The following is a 21,927-nucleotide window of genomic DNA, read 5'->3' as shown; positions in this document are numbered from 1 at the left end:
CATTTCATATTGCACATGTTGAGTGTGCATCAAAAACTGTTTAACGGAGGAAATTTAAACTATACCACATGCTACATGACCATTTGATATAGCACATATTGAGTGTACATCAAACACCGTTTAACGGAGGAAATTTAAACTTTACCACATGTCACATGACCACTTGATATAGCACATATTGAGTGTACATCAAACACCGTTTAACGGAGGAAATTTAAACTTTACTACATGTCACATGACCATTTGATATTACACATATTGAGTGTACATCAAAAACAGTTTAACGGAGGAAATTTACACTTTACCACATGTCACATGACCATTTGATACAGCACATATCGAGTGTACATCAAAAACCGTTTAACGGAGGAAATTTAAACTATATCACAGGTCACAAGACCATTTCATATCGCACATGTTGAGTGTGCATCAAAAACTGTTTAACAGAGGAAATTTAAACTTTACCACATGTCACATGACCATTTGATACAGCACATATTGAGTGTACATCAAAAACCGTTAAACGGAGGAAATTTAAACTTTACCACATGTCACATGACCACTTGATATAGCACATATTGAGTGTACATCAAACACCGTTTAACGGAGGAAATTTAAACTTTACTACATGTCACATGACCATTTGATATTACACATATTGAGTGTACATCAAAAACAGTTTAACGGAGGAAATTTAAACTTTACCACATGTCACATGACCATTTGATACAGCACATATTGAGTGTACATCAAAAACCGTTAAACGGAGGAAATTTTAACTTTACCACATGTTACATGACCACATGATATAGCACATATTGAGTGCACATCAAACACCGTTTAACGGAGGAAATTTAAACTTTACCACATGTCACATGACCACTTGATATAGCACATATTGAGTGTACATCAAACACCGTTTAACGGAGGAAATTTAAACTTTACCACATGTCACATGACCACTTGATATAGCACATATTGAGTGTACATCAAACACCATTTAACGGAGGAAATTTAAACTTTACCACATGTCACATGACCATTTGATATTACACATATTGAGTGTACATCAAAAACCGTTTAACGGAGGAAATTTAAACTTTACCACATGTTACATGACCATTTGATATAACACATATTGAGTGTACATCAAAAACCGTTTTACGGAGGAAATTTAAACTATACCACATGTCACATGACCATTTCATTTCGCACATGTTGAGTGTGCATCAAAAACTGTTTAACGGAGGAAATTTAAACTTTACCACATGTCACATGACCATTTGATGGAGCACATATTGAGTGTGCATCGAAAACTGTTTAACGGAGGAAATTTAAACTTTACCACATGTCACATGACCATTTGATACAGCACATATTGAGTGTACATCAAAAACCGTTTAACGGAGGAAATTTAAACTATACCACATGTCACATGACCATTTCATATCGCACATGTTGAGTGTGCATGAAAAACTGTTTAACGGAGGAAATTTAAACTTTACCACATCTTACATGACCATTTGATATAACACATGTTGAGTGTACATCAAAAACCGTTAAACGGAGGAAATTTAAACTTTACCACATGTTACATGACCACATGATATAGCACATATTGAGTGTACATCAAACAACGTTTAACGGAGGAAATTTAAACTTTAACACATGTTACATGACCACTTGATATATCACATATTGAGTGTACATCAAACACCGTTTAACAGAGGAAATTTAAACTTTACCACATTATATTGTTTCGAATTAGCCGATTCAGACAACCATGCATGACCGCTTAAAGGTCCCCTGACATGCAAAAGTACATAAATTTCATTCATATATGTCCGAGAGGAGTTTTTCATCGTGATTTCAGATCTGACAATGTTTTTTCACAATACTCATTCTGTAAAATGTAAAATTAAATTAACAAACCTCTTCGGGAACGCCCCTAAAAATTCTCCTGAAAGGGGCGTAACCCACATGACGTCATATACATGAAGTCAAAGGCTGCACGTTAATTACTCGGGTTGGTGGTCTACGTGATTCTATTAGCCTGCTGTGTGTTTCCACATTTGATTGGTCGACTCAATCGCTTCGTTCATTTCTGCTTTAAAAAAATCGAACATTTGGTTTTGAATAATGGCTGGCATGGACTTTCTTTTGTCTGGTTACGACAGTGAGTGTGAGAGAAATGAAGGATTTTGGTCTGAATCACATGGAGAATTGTCGGATAACAGTCGCGGGAAGTGAAGTTCAGGCAGCTGGAAATGAAGTACGGCCTTACCAGTTCGAGCCCAAAGCAGGACAAGAAGAGAAAAATGGTGATGAAATTCCCGGAGTTCATGATGATAGGGAGGACATCGAAGGAAGACTCAGAAATAACAACTGGTTGGACTAAATCCTACTCGTAATTCAAGAATGTGAATTCGACTTGCATACTGCTCAATATCAGAAATATTTTAGTGAGGTGACGTGAACAGTGCAGCACAGCGGACATGTTGCTCCATGGCGAATTAATCACAAACAAGGTCAGCCCATGTCATCGGCCGTATCTCTCTGTGCATGAAACGAAGCAACCTCGCTGTCCCGATACGATAAAAACTTGTGTGCAGAACACACCTTGTGACACAATTGCCTCAATTAGTCCGATAAATCTGACGTTCTGTTGCATTTTTATTGATTTTATTCCTACTGTCGTCATGTAGCACCAGTAGAAAACAATGAAAAAAAAGAGAATAATAAATAAAAGCTGCAGCACGTCAGATTTATCGGCCTAGTCGGACGGACGGCGGATTTATCAGACTAGTCGGACGGACGGCGGATTTATCGGCCTAGTCGGAGGACGACGGATTTATCAGACTAGTCTAGACCAGTGTTTCTCAAATGAGGTTCCCCGGAACCCTAGGGTTCTGAAAGAGGTCGCTAGGGGTTCCATGAGAAACAGTAATAAATAGGCTAATGTATTTTTGAGTAGTTTTTGTTTGATTTAATATTCGTAATTTTACTATACACAAACGGCATATTATTGGAAACTCCTTGGTTATTATAATAGAGGCTTCAACCTCATATTATTTACAATTATAACAACCAGAGGGAATGTATTCAACGATGTCTATATGGCGTCAGTGTGAAACCGCCCTCACTGGTTAGTGGACGTCCTGTACGCGGCGGATTCGTGTATCATTGAGTGACTGACTCAAGTACAGGACGCATGCACGATGTCCATCTATCTTCTCTGTGCTTCCTAGCGCAAAGTCAGTCTCTCTCTCTCTCTCTCTCTCTCTCTCTCTCTCTCTCTCTCTCTCTCTCTCTCTCTCTCTCTCTCTCTCTCTCTCTCTCTCTCTCTCTCTCTCGGTTAGTTCTTCTGTTTACCTTTATTGCTTCAGCTTTATTTGTTTGTTTTGTTTATCAAGTTACATGAGGTGTTTTTTTTTTTTTGATTTAAAAAAGATGTTTTTTTTTTTTTTGAATTAAAACCTCGGTGTGAGGTCTCATAAACGAGCAGTATGTTTTTTTTCATTGCCAATAAATTTGACAAAAAGGGGGTCATTTTTTTCTTAAACCAGGTATCCGAAAAAAATATATTATATTTACCACGTGAACTACGATAAAAATATAAAAGAGCTAGATATTAATAATGGAATATAATAATTTTTATGCAGGGGTTCCCTGAGACATGAAAACTATTTCAAGGGTTCCACAAGGGTAAAAAGGTTGAGAAATGCTGGGTTAGACTCTAGAGATCTCGAGTCAATCCACTCTGTGCGAGTTCTGTATGTGACGTCGCGCTGCGATTCGCTGAAGTCCATTTTTTTCGGGGCAGGCATAGCAAGTTGTGAATAGCTCCAGAAATGATTGAAATATTGCTCTAATTATCTCATTTTTGATTAAAAAAAACATGGGTGATTTCTTCACTAGGAAGGTCAAGTTAATAAATAAATAACAAGTTAATTTTGCATGTCAGGGGACCTTTAAGGCCCAACCACAGTCGCGCGTCCGCCAAAAACCGGAATTCAGTCGTAACTTCCGGACAACTCCGGAAACCTGCTACGGGTGCCTCAACGCACCATAAACTGTCAATATTCTGTCCATGCGGTACAGGGTTAATCGCCGAATCTCGATATACCTAATTATCCACGCAGACAGAAGTACTGAGAATTTATACCTCGATGGGACTAGTACGGAAACGAGCCGCGAAGCGCGCTCATTCGGTGTGCGATGCTGAGCGGTTTTAATCGCCAAGTTCTGTCGGACCAAATGACCACTCTTATTCAGCTTTAATAGCCGGCTAATTTCCCGAACACGCCGTGGAAGTCAATGGGAGGAAATGACGCAACGAGCAGATTGACATTCAAACAATGGGGGCATTTATCATTACAAATGAGCAATCAATGGGGGAAGGGGTCATAACACAAGCAGAGCCTACAGCCGATGTCTATTATGTAGAGGGACGCACTTAACCAACAATTCCACTTAAAAGACAAGGCGCCAGAGAACACTCTCATACAAAACCCAAGAAAAGAAATGGGCTTGTGAGCCTTTATTCCAACTCGGAGCCTGGATGACCGAAGGCTCACAAGAGGCCTGGCAGGTTACCTGACCGCCCCTTATGACGGCTCGTAGGTCTTCGGGTCAGTGACCCCTGGTGTCTCTTGCTTGGCCCCCGTCTCGCAACGCGCCAGCCGCTGAGCAGCCAGGCGGCTTGGCGAGCGGCTTGCTCGGTTTTCCTCAGTCGTCCGGCCTCCACTGTGGCCTGATCGGTCGGGCCTGGCCGGCGACGCGCTCGGAGGAGTGAATGGGTCTTTTGCTCTTTTAGTTGATGCTCATTGGGGCCCGTTCGTTACCTCAGCGACGTCGCTCGACCGTCTCAGGGCCGTTCGCCCGGACCACGACGCAGTTTTCTCGACTCCACTGGAGCTGGCAGGACCTCTGGCGCGTGCTCCACTCCGGCTGTTCTCCGACGACCTCCGACTCTCGTCTGGCATTCCCTTCTTCTCCGCCACCGACACTCCACTTCTCCGCCACCAACACCTTACTCTGTCTGTGACTCGACTCCACCCTTTTTATAAGGCTGGGCACCCACCCTTCGAACTCTCACCCGAGGCCAGGCTCCGCCCACTCGTCACCTCCGACATCTCACCCCTCGAAGGAAACCCCAAGTCCGACATCACCAGTTGGTTTCGGGGAAGCCCTCGTTTTGATCCGTTTATGCAAATCGGCTTGCGTTGTTTGTTCAGGAGATGGTTGGCATTGTTTGTCGATGGTGAGGAGATGACGGTTGCTGTTTGTTTTGTGTTGCAGGAGATGCTGGGTTGCGAAGATGGCGTTGTTTGTCGATGATGAGGATGTTGTGTTGTTTTTAAAATAAAAGATAGAGAAAGAAAAATGGCTACCTCAAAGATTCACAGCCCGGCACACGAACAAATCCTGTTACACATCGGTGGGGATTCTAACCCGAAACACATACTTATCGAAATAACTGATCTCCTGGGAACCTGAATGATGTCTTGTGAATTTCCACAACCGCAACAATATGACCATTTGATGTAGCACATATTGAGTGTACATCATAAACCGTTTCATGGAGGAAATTTAAACTTTACCACATGTCACATGACCATTTGATATAACACATATTGAGTGTACATAGAAAACCGTTCAACGGAGGGAATTTAAACTTCACCACATGTTACATGACCACACGATATAGCACATATTGAGTGCATATAGAAAACCGTTTAACAGAGGAAATTTAAATTTTACCACATGTCACATGACCATTTGATATAACACACATTGAGTGTACATATAAAACAATTCAACGGAAGGAATTTAAACTTTACCACAAGTCACATGACCATTTGATACAACACATATTGAGTGTACATGGAAAACCGTTCAACGGAGGGAATTTAAACTTTACCACATGTCACATGACCACTTGATATAACACATATTGAGTGTGCATAGAAAACCGTTCAACGGAGGGAATTTAAACTTCACCACATGTCACATGACCACTTGATATAACACATATTGAGTGTGCATAGAAAACCGTTAAACGGAGGGAATTTAAACTTCACCACATGTCACATGACCACTTGATCTAACACATATTGAGTGTGCATAGAAAACCGTTCAACGGAGGGAATTTAAACTTCACCACATGTCACATGACCACTTGATCTAACACATATTGAGTGTGCATAGAAAACCGTTCAACGGAGGAAATTTAAACTTTACCACATGTCACATGACCACTTGATATAACACAAATTGAGTGTACATCAAAAACCATTTAACGGAGGAAATTTAAACTTTACATGTCACATGACCATTTGATGTTGCACATATTGAGTGTACATCAAAAACCGTTTAACGGAGGAAATTTAAACTTTACCACATGTCACATGACCATTTCATGTTGCACTTATTACTTGCATGATTCACTCCCCCACACAACTTACATGGTGAATTTAAACAATGCCCAGAGACAGACACTTCCTCACGTTGGAAATTTGAATCATTGTCGTCGTTTCAGTGTTCATTGTGCTCGGCTGGTGAAAAAAAAAGCGACGAAGAAGAAGAAGAAGAAGAGGATGAGGCAGAAGAAGATGAATAATAATAATAATAATAATAATAATAATAATAATAATAATAATAATAATAATAATAATAATAATAATAATATTAATAATAATTTAGTGTTTTCATGATCGATTTTGACGACTTTCCCATCCTTGGTGGATATTAAAACACTGGAGAATGAGAATAAAAGTTACTTTGTAAAGGTTTATGAATGTAATCCACAGCAGAGTTTGCAAAGTATAATTTGTACACATTTACCTCAGAAGTGGAGATATAGATGTGATGACAAATTTGCCGCCGAGCTGAATCCCGTTTCTTCGCAATCGCAAACAAAGGTCGGGATTCTCTCCACAAGGGGGTGTTTCTTTCTCTTCACACACGGACCCCACTTCACATCGCATCCCTTGATAATAATACATTTGGAGTCATTCACCTCATTCATTCATTCCGAACTCTGTCGGGACAAATAAAACAAAAAGAAGAATCATCATCTAACCATGTCTAATCACATCTAACCACGTTCAACCACGTCGAACCAAGTCTAACCACGTCTAACCACGTCCAACCACGTCGAACCACGTGAGCCACAACTTTTACAATTTCCATTTATTTTCTCATAACAATTTAATCCGTCTCAATTTACAATGTCATCAAAACTCCACTAATTCTTATGGTCAAGGCATTGTCAACCGGCCTCCTTCAGTCTTCTACTGCTGGTTACGTGTACACTGGGCCACGGGGATTCCCCTGTGCGGCCTCCATCCCCACTTGGGCCGTGTAAACTGGGCCACAGGGATTCCCCTGTGCGGCCTCCATCCCCATTTGGTCCGTGTAAACTGGGCCACGGGGATTCCCCTGTGCGGCCTCCATCCCCATTTGGGCCGTGTAAACTGGGCCACGGGGATTCCCCTGTGCGGCCTCCATCCCCATTTTGGCAGTGTAAACTGGGCCACGGGGATTCCCCTGTGCGGCCTCCATCCCCATTTGGGCCGTGTAAACTGGGCCACGGGGATTCCCCTGTGCGGCCTCCATCCCCACTTGGGCAGTGTAAACTGGGCCACGGGGATTCCCCTGTGCGGCCTCCATCCCCATTTGGGCAGTGTAAACTGGGCCACGGGGATTCCCCTGTGCGGCCTCCATCCCCACTTGGGCCGTGTAAACTGGGCCACGGGGATTCCCCTGTGCGGCCTCCATCCCCATTTGGGCAGTGTAAACTGGGCCACGGGGATTCCCCTGTGCGGCCTCCATCCCCATTTGGGCAGTGTAAACTGGGCCACGGGGATTCCCCTGTGCGGCCTCCATCCCCATTTGGGCAGTGTAAACTGGGCCACGGGGATTCCCCTGTGCGGCCTCCATCCCCACCCTCTCACACTACACCATCCACCACTCCCGGCGGCTCCCCCGTACACATTTCATCTCCTTCCTCTCTGTCCATGCTACACGCCACATGCACTCACACTCACCACACTGCTCATCCTGCTCACAAACCGGCCGTGCAACCTCCACCACTGCAACGCGTGTCACGGCCTCGGACGCAGCACACACACAGCACATTCACACAAGCATGCACATCGGCTCAAACACCACCCTGGGGAGAGATCCTGTCCAGACCCCATGAACTGGACCTCCAGACATGTGTTCACACATTGCCGACGGTGTCCACATACCTGGTCGGTGCGGCTGCGTGAGCCACGAGCTCGACCCCAGGACCGGCCTGTCCTGCGGATCTTGCGGCACCACGGCGGATCCTTCCAATGTCTCCATTACCACCTGTGGTGCCAAACTTGCCCTGCACGTATCTGTCCCCACACGTCCATTAACCTCCTCTCTCTCCCCGTTTTACTTTCACTAATATCTGTTTTCCCTTCTCTCGAGTGCTATTTCTTTCAATCTCCCCCCTGTCACTGCACTTACTAACCTGTCCGCTCTCTCTGGGCTTCTTTTTAATTCCACCTGCATTTCATTTACACTTTGCTCCCCCTCGAACCCTCTTGCTAGCTCTCCATTCTGTTTACATACATATATAGTTTTTTTTTTTTTCGAGTGTATCGCTTTCGATGTCCATTGGCACAAAATTTCAGCTTTCTATGTTCCCAGAAGGTATCGAACATTAATATCAGTGAGTGAGTGAGTGAGTGAGTGGTTAAAATGAAATAAATACAGTGCCTATAGAAAGTCCACAACCCCTTTCAAAACTTTCACCTTTTGTTGCCTTATAGCCTGGAATTAAATTCCATGAAATCAGACTTTTTACACCTTTATTTACTTTATACTTTTACATTTAAAGGAGCAGCGTCTGTCTGTTTGTGCTGCTGTAACTTGAGACCACATTCACGGATTTCAATGAAACCAAGGACGATGGATTCAGACAGTCCAGGAAGGGTTGTGACGCGAGAAATAAAACAAACTAGAAGGGCACTCTTCGATATCACCAGATATTACTCCACCCACATTATTACATCATTGTACAAAGTTGAACTAAGTTTGATTAAAATCCCTGAACCCAGATTTAAAATATTGTGACGTCCACGGGACTTGAACAGTTCCGCCAACGTAGAATGAGCCGAAACGATGGAGGCGGTTTATTTATTTATAACCCAAACATGGCGGTTCTAATCGCTCTACCGCAAACGGGACGAGGAAGGTGGCACGAGTCGCTTTTCACTGAGTTGATGATGTTTATTCGTTTTTACTATTAACCAGAAATAACAAGACTCGGCAAGAAGAGGGATCCGGGGCGATTCGACGGGATGGTGTGGGATCGGGCGTGGGGAAAAACACAGACAATTCCAATGAATATAGAGATCTCAAACCTTCTAAGGTGCCAAGCACACACACACACACACACACACACACACACACACACACACACACACACACACACACACACACACACACACACACACACACACACACACACACAAAACGTAGCTATTTCTGGTGGTCAGGCTGGACCGTGGTGTGGACGCAACTGTCCCTGGATCGGCGTCGGACGAGCTGGCCTTGCTCTCGTCAGGGGGGGCAGGAGAAACCGTGGTGCTGTCGACCTCCTGGTCCTGGCCCAAGTCTGCTCACAGCCACCAGGGAACCAGTTCTGGCACCAAATTGCGAGCAGGAGAGGGAGGCAGGTCCGCCCGCCGTTCGACCCCGTACTCCGAATCAGCAGAACCCCAGAGCCAACCAGTGTGAGGCACGAGGCTCAGCAAGGCTCCAAGACACGATCGAATCAGCACAACAAGAAGGATGCTTCCCGCGCAACAGCCTCCACACCAAAAAAACACGATCTTTTTGTCCAGATCTTCTTCCTCTTCCTTTTCGACCCCGAACAGAACCTTTTTATCCTCCTGTCCTCGTCACTTCCAATCGAGCCGTTTATTGGCCCACCGCCGTCGCCTTCTGCCAATCGTGATCACGGGGCGGAGCCATCCGCTGCACTGTCCTGTGACATCACGGCCAGTCTCCAGAGAATACCAAAAGGGGTTTACGCAGACACACTTAACCTATCCCGTGTCCCTATCTAATTACGTGACAATTATCATTTCCCCCCTTGAAGAAATGAACATTTACTCGACAACTTATCACCACTGAATTGCTACTTATTACATCGAGATCCTGGTTAACTCGAACAGCATGGCATACCTAATTAAACATCCTAATTACCCTTTGAATGCATACCCCCCCCTCAAACGTAACACTGCCCCCTCCTCTGGTACCGCAGCTCCTGCAAGGTATATCACAGGCGCTACTGTACCAGCCTTAACACTTACTGACTCACACCTAATTAACCTACCAAAATAAAGTAGGAGGGGCAATGGGCAGCGAGTCGCAGCTAACTTACCTATCCTGCTTAATGTACTGCCTATCCCTTATGGCCTTATCCTCGCCTAAACAATCATTCGTTTTTATTTTTATTATTTTTTTATTTTATTTTATCACATGGGAGCACTGAGCGAAGTTGCACTCCATCTTCTGGATCATCGCTCTTGCCCAGCACTCTTCCAGTGATCTGGGGAGGGGAAACAAAAGGTTCCACAAAAACACAACACTTATACTTTACATTCCTACTCTAAGCCTTAACGACACTATTCACAGGATATTTACACTTGACCGCCTCCCCCAGTGGATGCTAAAATAGACCCAGCGTTACCTGGGGAGCCAATTTTCAAATTTGCTTGCCCCAAAATTACGCGGACATCATGCCCTTGCTGCACCTGTCAAGTTGTGCGGGATCGAGTGGGACTCACACATCTTCACAACACTCACACCATGGTAATCATCACATTTCTAGGTCATGGTCCCCATTTTAATCATGCAGGCTGAATCCCGTCGTGGCCGTGGGGTGGGTTACCACAAGATGATGGGGGCATCTCAGGTGCAACCATGCCCACAGGTAAGCTTTAGTCCAACCCGGACGTTTCTCCGCCCCGCTCCCTTTGATTCCCTCCCCCCTGGTAGCCATCAGCTCTAATCCCGTATAACACACTGGAAGGGGTCTCACTGGCTCCTCTGGCCTTCCTGGGTCGCCAAGGTCCTACCCGCCTTGGTCGCCCAACCAGACCCTCTCCCAGTTGGCTCCAGACACTGTCACCATCAGCCACCAGGGGTGAATCTCCTTGAAGGGGGTCGCAATTCCCGCTCACCGTGAGCTTCAGCAATCCCTGTGGACAAGCACATCATCCCCACCCACAAAACCCACATGACTCCCCAACCCCATCGGCCTTACATGTGACACCTGCATTTCTAACACTTCACCGACCATGACCTTCCCTGTTACCACACCATGCCCAATAAAAAAAATCAATGTGTGCACCATACATTTCACTTCTTAACTTAAAACAACTCATACAGCACTTCTCACCCGATCCATGCACCAGCCATTGGACAGCCACTTGTGCCCGCTTTGTTACCAATTACCCACTGTCCCGATTGTCACTCTAAAACCCAGCAGAACTTACAAACACATGCCAATTTTCCCACAATTCATTTTTTTTTCACCAAAGGAGGGCACTTCACCACAATCTCAGCAGCCGAGCATGGCCGTATATGCTCAGCCCAATCTAGTCTCCCCGACCCCCGACAGTGATCTCCGGACCCGACCTATGAAAGGGCATCTCGGATAGACCTGGCAGTTCAGCAGGAGGATTCACCCTCTCCGAGTCTAAAAGTCTATTGGAGGGTCCCTCCATCGCCGGGTACCGGCAATATCGTTGCATGTGTCCTCTTCGCCCGCACCGGAAACAACTCCCCATAAAAGGCCCCCATGAGTATCGGTGAAATGTCTCTTCCGGTCCCGGACCCCCTCGGCCATAATCAAATTGCTCTATTGGCTGGGCTGGACCCCGCCGCTTTGGCGCACTAACTACCGAATTACCCCTTATCAAACTTAACAGTTTCTGGCAAATTTCCTGAAACATTTGGGTAATGCCAATTTCTCCCAGCCCCTCTCCTTGATCCTGGATCTCCGCCTGTCGGACCATCACCGATGGCCTCTCGGGCACCCGACCCGGCCGCCTCCACGAGGCCAGCCTGGCTGCGCACTCAGCCGCTCGGTGAACGGTGGGTGGATCCTGTAGCTCCACTAGCGCTCGGACCTCAGGGTCAGGAAGAGCAGCTAAAAATTTCTCTAGTGCCAGTCTGTCCCACGCCTCCACTGTAAGGTCCCGATACGCGATCCTGACTGATTGGTAAATGTCCTGCGCCAGCTCCTGCACTGTCTCACCCGGCTTTAATCTGCGGTGCTGGAGCTGGGCCCGCACCAGATCACAGTGTGCCGCGAACCCAAACCGACGGCTCAACGCCTCGCAAATGTGGGAGCTGGTCAACATCCCCTCCGCGATCACGTTTAACACATCTGCGGCTGGTCCCCGCAACGTTGCCACCAAATTCCCTGTACGTTCCCGCTCATTCCACCCGTTTAGTCGGGAAATGCACTCAAATTGCATCAGAAAAGCTTCAACGCTCCCTGACCCGTCAAAATTTACCAGGGGGATCACTTTTACGGTGGCCCGCTTCTCAGTTTCTCCCTTGTCCGAATCCAGCCCAGGGATCAAACACCCTTGTGGCTGCGTATCCAATTTCGGAGCCCACTGTGGCCAAAAATGTTTTGTGGTGAGGGTCTCATGGGTCAATTTTGCCTCCTGTTCCAAACGTTGAATGGACCGATTCACCTCTTCCCGCAGGATCTTCTGGGCCCGCACAACCTCCTCCAAGGCTCCGTCGCGAGTTTGTAGCTGCTCCTCAACCAACCCGGACACTCTACTTACAAAAGACGGCTCTACCAGGCCTTTATCCAAGACTTCATCTTGGCTCATAATTTTATCTTGTTCGTCCAAACGAGCCTCCAATCCTTTTACCTCCTCCGCCAAATTCATCCCTTGCTTCCTCAGCTCTCCCCACTCTTCAACTTGCAGCTGCATACGAGCATCCACACAGGCACGATGACGTTCCAGGCTTTCATCCACTTTATCAACCCGAATGTTCGTTGCATCAATTTTATCTACCAATTTTTTTCGGATATTTTCCCCCTCCAATGTAATTTCTACCTTTGTTTCCTCCAATCTATCCTCGAATTTGCTTTGTATTTCTCCCAATTTAACATCCACACACTCCTGCATCTCAGTTTTCATTTTCTCCATATTTTCCACCAATTCATCCCTCATTAAATCAATCCGTGCACCCAACTGTTCCCCCATTACCCCCAATTGATCTGTCATTTCTGCCCCCTGTGCCGTCATTTTTGCCATTTGTGCCGTCATTTCTGCCCTCTGTGCCGTCATTTCTGCCCTCTGTGTCACGAATTGATTTTCCATTTGTGCCGTCATTTCTGCCCCCTGTGCCGTCATTTCTGCCCTCTGTGTCACGAATTGATTTGCCATTTGTACCGTCATGTCTGCTATTAAACGTTCCAACAGTGTCTGGATCGTCATCGCACCGGTTTCCGGCGCTGCCGGCCCCGTTACGGGCGATGAAGCACGGTCCACGCTCGGAATGGGGGAGGTTCCAACCCTACCCCCGTCTCTCCCTTCTTCCCCCGACTCGCTGCCAGACACGTGGCCTTCCTCCTCAAACATCTGCACATCCGCCATGGTGCAGAAGTCCCGTTTGCCGCCAATTAATTTAAATTTGAAAAATCCCGCCAAAATTTTCCCACGCTCGCACGCTTTTCTGTAATAATTTTATATTCCAATTCGTGGCGAGATTTTAATCTTGGTATATTCTCCCGATACCAAATATAATTTAGAGGGTTTCGAACATCCCACTCCTGACACCAATGTGACGTTCACGGGACTTGAACAGTCCTGCCAACGTAGAATGAGCCGAAACGATGGAGGCGGTTTATTTATTTATAACCCAAACATGGTGGTTCTAATCGCTATACCGCAAACGGTACGAGGAAGGTGGCACGAGTCGCTTTTCACTGAGTTGATGATGTTTATTCGTTTTTACTATTAACCAGAAATAACAAGACTCGGCAAGAAGAGGGATCCAGGGCGATTCGACGGGATGGTGTGGGATTGGGCGTGGGGAAAAACACAGACAATTCCAATGAATATAGAGATCTCAAACCTTCTAAGGCGCCAAGCACACACACACACACAACGTAGCTATTTCTGGTGGTCAGGCTGGACCGTGGTGTGGACGCAACTGTCCCTGGATCGGCGTCGGACGAGCTGGCCTTGCTCTCGTCAGGGGGGCAGGAGAAACCGTGGTGCTGTCGACCTCCTGGTCCTGGCCCAAGTCCGCTCACAGACGCCAGGGAACCAGTTCTGGCGCCAAATTGCGAGCAGGAGAGGGAGGCAGGTCCGCCCGCCGTTCGACCCCGTACTCCAAATCAGCAGAACCCCAGAGCCAACCAAGGTGAGGCACGAGGCTCAGCAAGGCTCCAAGACACGATGAAGAACACGATCGAATCAGCACAACAAGGATGCTTCCCGCGCAACAGCCTCCACACCAAAAAAACATGATCTTTTTGTCCAGATCTTCTTCCTCTTCCTTTTCGACCCCGAACAGAACCTTTTTATCCTCCTGTCCTTTTTTTTTTTTTTTTTTTTTTTTTTTTTTTTGTATACCTTGGTCGAGGCTCGTATGAGAGCTAACACACAACTCACAGCAAGGAGGCATGAGACAAGAGGGGTGGGAGTGGAAGGGACAAAACATTGGGGAACAGACACAGGTGAACTGTGGAAGGGAGAGGGATGGGGATGGGACGGGGAACATGGCGAGGAGAAGATGGACATTACAGGGACTTTCAGGAAGGAAAGCAGGAGAATTGAAGGAAGTGGGCTTGGGTGGATTATCGGGGGTAGAAAAGATCGAGGATTTGGATGGGGGAAGATAAGAGGTGGTGGTGAACAGCTGTTTTGAAAGCCTGGAGGGAAGAATGGGAAAGAATAGAGTGAGGAAGTTTATTCCAAAGGCGGGAAAAAAGAGGAATGAAAGAGTGAAGATGAGCAGTGATTCGTGATTTTGGTAGTTTTACCAGAAGGGGGTTGTTGGCGGACCTTGAGCGCCCTGTGGAAATGTGGTTGGGACAAATCGCAGAGAGAGCAGGGGGGCAAGGCTGGAGAGGAGTCGGTAGAAGACAGAAAGACCACCGACCAACCTGCGGTGATTGAGTGAGAGGCCCAAAGACTCAGCTTCATTGCGGGAGATGCCAATGATCTTAAAAGCCCTGGTTTCGACAGCGTGAAGTCGAGAAAGGTGGGAGGCAGGAGCACCAGCCCAGAGGGGAGAGCAGTACTCCATCAGGCTACGGACAAAAGCTTTGTAAGTAGTCAGGAGCTCAAGAGGGCCGAGGAAGGACTTAGCACGACGGAGGATTCCCAGTCGGCGACTGGCTTTTGAGGCGAGGTTGGAAATGTGACTTTCCCAGGAAAGGTCATGGCAGATAGTGAGACCCAGAAGCTTGAAAGAAAAGACTTCTTCCAGAGGATTGTTGAGAAAGTGGATGGGGGGTTTTGTAAACGGTCCTTTCGAAGAGACATAGTGAGAGTGTGAGATTTGTGTGGATTGAAAGACATGTTCCACGTGTTGGACCAGTTTGTGATTTTATCCAGATCTGCAGTGAGCGAAGAAGCTGCTGCTTGCCGGTCTGAGGGATGACAGATGGTACGGCAGAGGGTGGAGTCATCGGCAAAGAGAAATAGAGGATTTTCCAGAGAGTCCGAGAGATCATTGATGAAAACCAGAAAAAGAACAGGGCCCAGAACGCTACCTTGAGGAACTCCAGCCTGCACAGGAAGAGGGGATGAAAGAACTCCATTTAGGGCCACACGTTGACTGCGACAGGAGAGGAAGTCTGCGAGCCATGAGTGGAGATGGCCTTGAATACCATGGGAAGAGAGTTTGGTGAGTAGGGCAGGGTGCCAGACTGTGTCAAAAGCACGTGATATGTCCAGGGATACGGCTCGGATTTCCTGTCTGGCATTGAGGACCTCCATCCATTGATGGGAGAGCAGTAGCAGCATATCCAGGGTAGAGTGACCTGGTCTGAAACCAAATTGATGATTGGAAATCAAGCCATTGGAGAAGAGGAAGGATTTCATGTCTGAAGCAATGATGGATTCCATAACCTTGCTGATGATTGGGAGAAGGCTGATTGGTCTGTAGTTACAGGGATCTGTTTTTGCACCTTTTTTATGCAGGGCAGTGATGTTAGCAGATTTCCAAGCAGATGGCAGATGACCTTGGGAAAATGAGAGGGTGAATAGAACAGAGAGAGGGTGAGCAAGAGCAGAAGAGCAGGCTTTGAGGACACGTGGGCTGATGCCGTCTGGACCGGTTGCAGAATCTGACTCGAGGTTTGAAAGCAAGCTCTCCACCTTGTCAGGAGAAAAGGATACAGAGTCCAGGGACAGTTGGGTGCGACTGGGTAAAGTGGGTAGAGATAGTGATGGGATAGTCCTCGTCACTTCCAATCGAGCCGTTTATTGGCCCACCGCCGTCGCCTTTTGCCAATCGTGACCACAGGGCGGAGCCATCCGCTGCACTGTCCTGTGACGTCACGGCCAGTCTCCAGAGAATACCAAAAGGGGTTTACGCAGACACCCTTACCCTATCCCGTGTCCCTATCTAATTACGTGACAATTATCATTTCCCCCCTTGAAGAAATGAACATTTACTCGACAACTTATCACCACTGAATTGCTACTTATTACATCGAGATCCTGGTAAACTCGAACAGCATGGCATACCTAATTAAACATCCTAATTACCCTTTGAATGCATACCCCCCTCAAACGTAACAATATTAAATAATTCTGGCTGCCAGACCATGTATATGATCAGGTTGAAATTTAAATCACATATTCACCATGACTACTCGATCATAATTGTGAAGTTTCACGTCGATTGATGAATCGGTTCAAGAGAAATAATATATTGAATTTTTTTTTTCAATCCAATATTGCTGTGAGACCATGTGGCACATTAATTATTGGTGAACACCCTGGTATCACCAAGGCTTGGGGAGATGTCAATGAAGTTTCCCCTCGATCTCTCAAACCGTTCTGGAGAACATTTTTAAAGGTTTATTCTTCAAAAAATCAAAGCTACCAAACCATGTGACCTATGATGTCAGAGGTGAAGAACTTTTTATTCCTCATGGATTGGCAATCATACCTGCAAAGTTTCACCTCAATCTGTTCAGCTGTTTCAGATAAGATTTTTGAAGGTTTAATTTTAAAAACAAGATGGCTGCCGAACCACGTGACCGATGATGTCATTCCCCACCCCCCCCACCATATAATTTAGCCTGAGATGAATCTCAAATTTTTCATACCAATCGGATAAAGCGTTCAACGTATGCAATTATGACGCCATAAGAAAGCCACTTATGACATCATCAAAACACACACCTGTTTTGGAGATACAGATGTCCAAAGTTTTTCCTTTTTTCCAACGTGGCTGCCACACCATGTGACTAATGACGTCATAATTATCATTAAAACATTCCACACGAGTCGTCGCATCTATGGTGAAAATTTTGTGTTCATCGGATAAGTGGTTGCAGAGAAAACAGAGAAAATTATCATGGACGGATACAGTACATACCAGCCAAAAACATGATGCCACTTCGTCAGCGGAGGAATATAAAAAGGATTGCGTGAGGTAAAGGAGTCGTCGTCCCCACACTCCGCTTTGATTCTTTCTCCTCATTTCTTTCTTTTCGGAATGAATGTGGCGCCTGTCTGATGTTTCAATACGTCTATATTAAGGGGAATACACAGTTGCGCTCAATCTGCTCTTCCGTGTCTTTGCCTGCCTGCTTGATTGTTTGATGATTGCCTGCTTGTGTGTGTAAATAAATAACCGTTATCTTTCAAATCTGCCTCGTTTGTGCCCTTTCTTTCATTGATCTGACATAGTGTATGTAATGGATAGACAGGATTTTTTTTCCCCATTGATTGGCTCCTCTGATTAGCCAATGCTGCACTCACGGTTCTGCTCGGTCATAGTAAGTACACGTGTGCACGTTAAGAAAGCAGACCTTCGTTGAGGTCATTAGGTCACCAACAGGTAACACACAACGTGATAGGTGAGGGCACCTTGTTAGACCTAATTCTACCAACCAGCGTCTGTGGTTGATCGACACCCGTCGGGCCACGGAGTTATCCGTGGCTGGCGGCATCAGGGTCGGTAGTGCCGGTGGGTCCGAGTACGCACTTCTTGAGTTCTGCGTGTATGCTGATGCAGTAACAATAATTAAAGACGTGTGTGAACACTGTTAGTACCAGCTTGCTGTTATCCTGCGTCGGAGTGGTGACCTGTCCAGGATTGTGCCCAATAGCCAAGGAGACTGTTTAGGCAGCACCAACGCTCTGCAGAGTATGGTCCCAATGGATGGATTGATGGATGGATGCATGGATGGACACTATCCTATGGAGGTATGAATTAAGGTGATAGGGCAGAAGGAGGGAGGGACGACATGCGTCTTTCATAAATAAATGAACAAACAAACAAACTTAGTTATAATAATTGCTGATTTCTGAAAATTTTCAGATTTCACTCCAGATTTCAACAGTTATTTAGTCCACAAGATCCGATCCTCAAATCTCAAGATAGATTTTGATGATACTTCCATTGTATAATTCATGGACTGGTGTTTGTGTGTTTGTGTGTCGTGCTACTCATCCACTTCTAGCCCAAATACATCCAGATTTGCTACATGGGATCAGAATGACCACAATTGATGTATCGGGGTTTTTTTTTATCTTTGCCGGTGCTCTCTGGGTGAGGAAGGTGAGGGAGGAGACACCAATTATCCGTGTAAATGTGTATCGTGTCACCGCATACAGGTAGGGGAGGGTATTACATGTCTCCACCATTTACAGTACATTATTCCTGTCCCCATGTTTCGAAGTGCAGTGAGGTGTTTTGAATTCGAAGTTGTTGATATGTTTTTACTTCATGCACATAACCCGGGTGATTTTCATTTTGCCGATATACACCACCCAAATAAAGGTATGTGTCAGGTGAACATGTGCATGCTTGGAACAAAATCACCCAAGGATGGGTACGCTGCGAGTTCTCAAAATAAACCTTTGTTGAAAACTTGATAACAAAAGCTCAATTATGGCAAAAAAGTGATTGCACAGACAGACAGACAGACAGACAGACAGACAGACAGACACACACACACACACACGTGATTGCAAAACCCCAAATCTCACTGTGTGGGGGACAGGCCAATAATACCTCATCTCTCGCTGTTTTGGGTCAGGTCAGGTCAGGTATGGGAGCATGTGCCAGAACTGCACGTCGCTGCATCCACTTTCCATCGGTACTCCAGGGACCTCCGTCTGGCCACCCCCCAGTCAGATGCCCGGCCATCCCCATCTCCATGAGATGCTGATCAACCTGCTGCAACCACGAGGAATGTGGTCGGCCCACTGGCCTCCTCCACTCACGAGGCTCCTTTGCTGAGAGAATCTGGTGAGGAGGATCAGCGTCAGGAAAACGAGCCACATGTCCATACAGCCGCAGCTGATGCTCACGGACTATGTAGGTAACAAATCTCATTTGAGTCTCTCTCAGCAACGGCTCGTTGGACACAAAGTCTGACCAACGATTGCCAAGAATTCTCCAAAGAGACCTGGTAGCAAAGGAATTTTGTCCCCATCTCAGATCCCTCGTCAGAGTCCAAGTCTCACATCCATAGAGCAAGACTCGAAACACCAAGAACATGAAGAATCGGACTTTCATCCTCCTGCACAGGTACCGGCAGTGCCACACCCCATGATCCAGTGAATCCGTGACTCTCCAGGCCCGATCCAGATGACTGTGGACATCTGGCTCACAGCCAGCAGAGACATGAATATCACTGCCAAGGTAAGTGAATCTCTCCGTGACCTCAACATCCTCGCCACAAACAGGTACAGACAGGATAGCAGCATCCAAGATGCCACTGAAAGCCTGGATCTTAGTTTTGACCCAGGAAATCCGTAATCCCAACAGCTCCGGCTCCTCAATCAGCACCTCGAGGGCCCCCAAAAGGATATCTAAAGTCTCCGCAAAGATGACCGAGTCATCTGCAAAATCAAGGTCAGAGATCTTGACATTCCCAAACGATGCACCACAGCTTTACCTCTCCGACATCCTCCCCAGAATCCAGTCCATACAAGTGCTGGAAAGTGTGGGGGCCAGGACCCATTCCTGACGAACTCCAGTAACAACTGGAAATAAATCAGAGATGGTATCAGCACATCTCACAGCACTCTCAGTACCAGAGTGGAGTTCAGACATCAGATTGATCAGTTTTGGTGGCACCCCACAAAGACCAAGAATCTTCCAGAGGACATCCCGATTCACTGAATCATATACTTTACAGAGCTCAACAGAGGCTGCAAGGAGTCCTTGCCGAAACTCTCGACTGTGTTCGGTGAGGACCCGAAAAGCAATGACATGGTTAATCGTTGACCTCTTTGGTGTAAAGCCTGACTGCTCTGGACGATGGTGCTCAAGCAGATGGTGGTGAACCCTATCAAGAATTATCCAAGCAAAGAACTTGCCCGGCACTGGGAGCAGCGTCACCCTTCTGTGGTTGTTGCAGTCTAGGCAATCACCCTTCCCTTTCCAGAGAGGGACAACAAGGCCCCTCTTCCAGTCAATTGGGATGATGCCTGTGTTCCAGGGAGAGCACAGAACTGCATGCAACGACATGAGTACAGCATTTACACCAGCCTTGAGAAGTTCAGCATAGACGCCACAGATCCCACGAGCTTTATCAAAGCATGCATGCTTTATCACGAGCACGAGCTTTATCGAGCACAGATCCCCCAAAGCAAGCAGACCCCCCCTCCCCCCAAATCTCCACTCAAGCCTGTTCGGAAACTCCTCAGCTACCCTCTCATCCTTGAGCTTGCCAAAATCCAGCCGAGGCTGGGATAGTACCATTCTCTTGGATTTAAGCTGAAACTTCAGAGTTGCTTCAACAAGCCAGTGGTCAGTTTTGAGGAACTGAGCACTCCGGTAGACCCTGCAGTTGTGGATCATCCTCCAGTGACCATCAACAAGCAAATGGTCATTCCCCTTTGCCACACCGCCAGCGTGGAATACCAAGTCCAGCGATAAGCTTGTAGGCACTGAAAACATGAACCAGCCACCCTAAGTCCATGACTTCTTGTAAAGTCAAGGAACTTAGTGCTATTCTGGTTCTTAGTTCCTGACCCATGGGGACCAACACATGTCTCTTAACCATCCCTGTCAGTTCCAGTCGATGCATTGAAATCCCCAAAGACTAGAAGCGTATCTTGCCTGGGGCATCGACCACAGACTCGAGTGTGGCATAGAATGTGTCCTTTACGGTGAGATCACTCGCCTCACTCGGAGCATAAACAGAGACCAGGGAAATGACACCCAAGGAGTGACGAATCCTTTCCTCATAATACGCTCGTTGACCGGTGTTACCTCAGTTATCATTGGAGTCAGTTTATTGGACACAGCTACAGCAACTCCTTTGGCATGGTAACCATCAGAGTGACCAGACCAATAGTAGGTGTAACCACCCACCATGATCTCGCCACAATCCGGTCTCCGAACCTGAGACAGTGCAACAAATCCGCTGTCCAAACACTTGAGCTCAAATGATAACAGAGACAGGTGATCATCCTCTCTTAGGGATAGGACATTCCAGGCACCCACCCAAAGGAACCGCCTCAGGTTAACCCAAGGAGACCAACGTCTGGTGGACGACACCTCAGCACCACTCGACACACACTACTGCAATCTTACCCGGGAAGGTTACCCCGTGGTTTCCCTCCTATCATCAAAGATTGGGGTTCCCAAAGGCTTTGCCCCAAACCCATCATCCTATGAGCTACCCTGTGAAGGGAAGCTGCA

At 46.6% G+C, this 21,927-nt stretch overlaps 1 protein-coding gene across 6 annotated transcripts in view; it reads right to left on the bottom strand.

Annotated features, from left to right (window-relative positions):
* UBE3C (ubiquitin protein ligase E3C) overlaps nucleotides 1-21,927 on the bottom strand; it is a 191,765-nt gene that overhangs the window by 167,119 nt on the left and 2,719 nt on the right. Inside the window, exons 3-6 of one of the 6 annotated variants that reach the window (XM_085890523.1) lie at nucleotides 19,285-19,518; nucleotides 18,321-18,465; nucleotides 6,847-7,042; nucleotides 6,510-6,557 (exon numbers count right to left, since the gene is read on the bottom strand). In XM_085890523.1, coding sequence (XP_085746649.1) covers nucleotides 6,510-6,548 — 39 coding nt within the window. In that variant the 5' untranslated portion in view covers nucleotides 6,549-6,557; nucleotides 6,847-7,042; nucleotides 18,321-18,465; nucleotides 19,285-19,518. Of the gene's footprint in view, nucleotides 1-6,467; nucleotides 6,558-6,846; nucleotides 7,043-18,320; nucleotides 18,466-19,284; nucleotides 20,260-21,927 lie in introns of those variants that run through there. The other 5 variants (XM_085890527.1, XM_085890522.1, XM_085890524.1 and 2 more) reach the window with 5 other exon arrangements.

This window comes from Eptatretus burgeri, chromosome 8 (assembly GCF_056783735.1).
Source record: "Eptatretus burgeri isolate ZD-2024b chromosome 8, Ebu_testis_v1, whole genome shotgun sequence".
Classification (NCBI taxonomy): domain Eukaryota; kingdom Metazoa; phylum Chordata; class Myxini; order Myxiniformes; family Myxinidae; genus Eptatretus; species Eptatretus burgeri.
The sequence above is the reverse complement of the archived record's forward strand: the minus strand, read 5'-3'. Positions and strand labels throughout refer to the sequence as shown.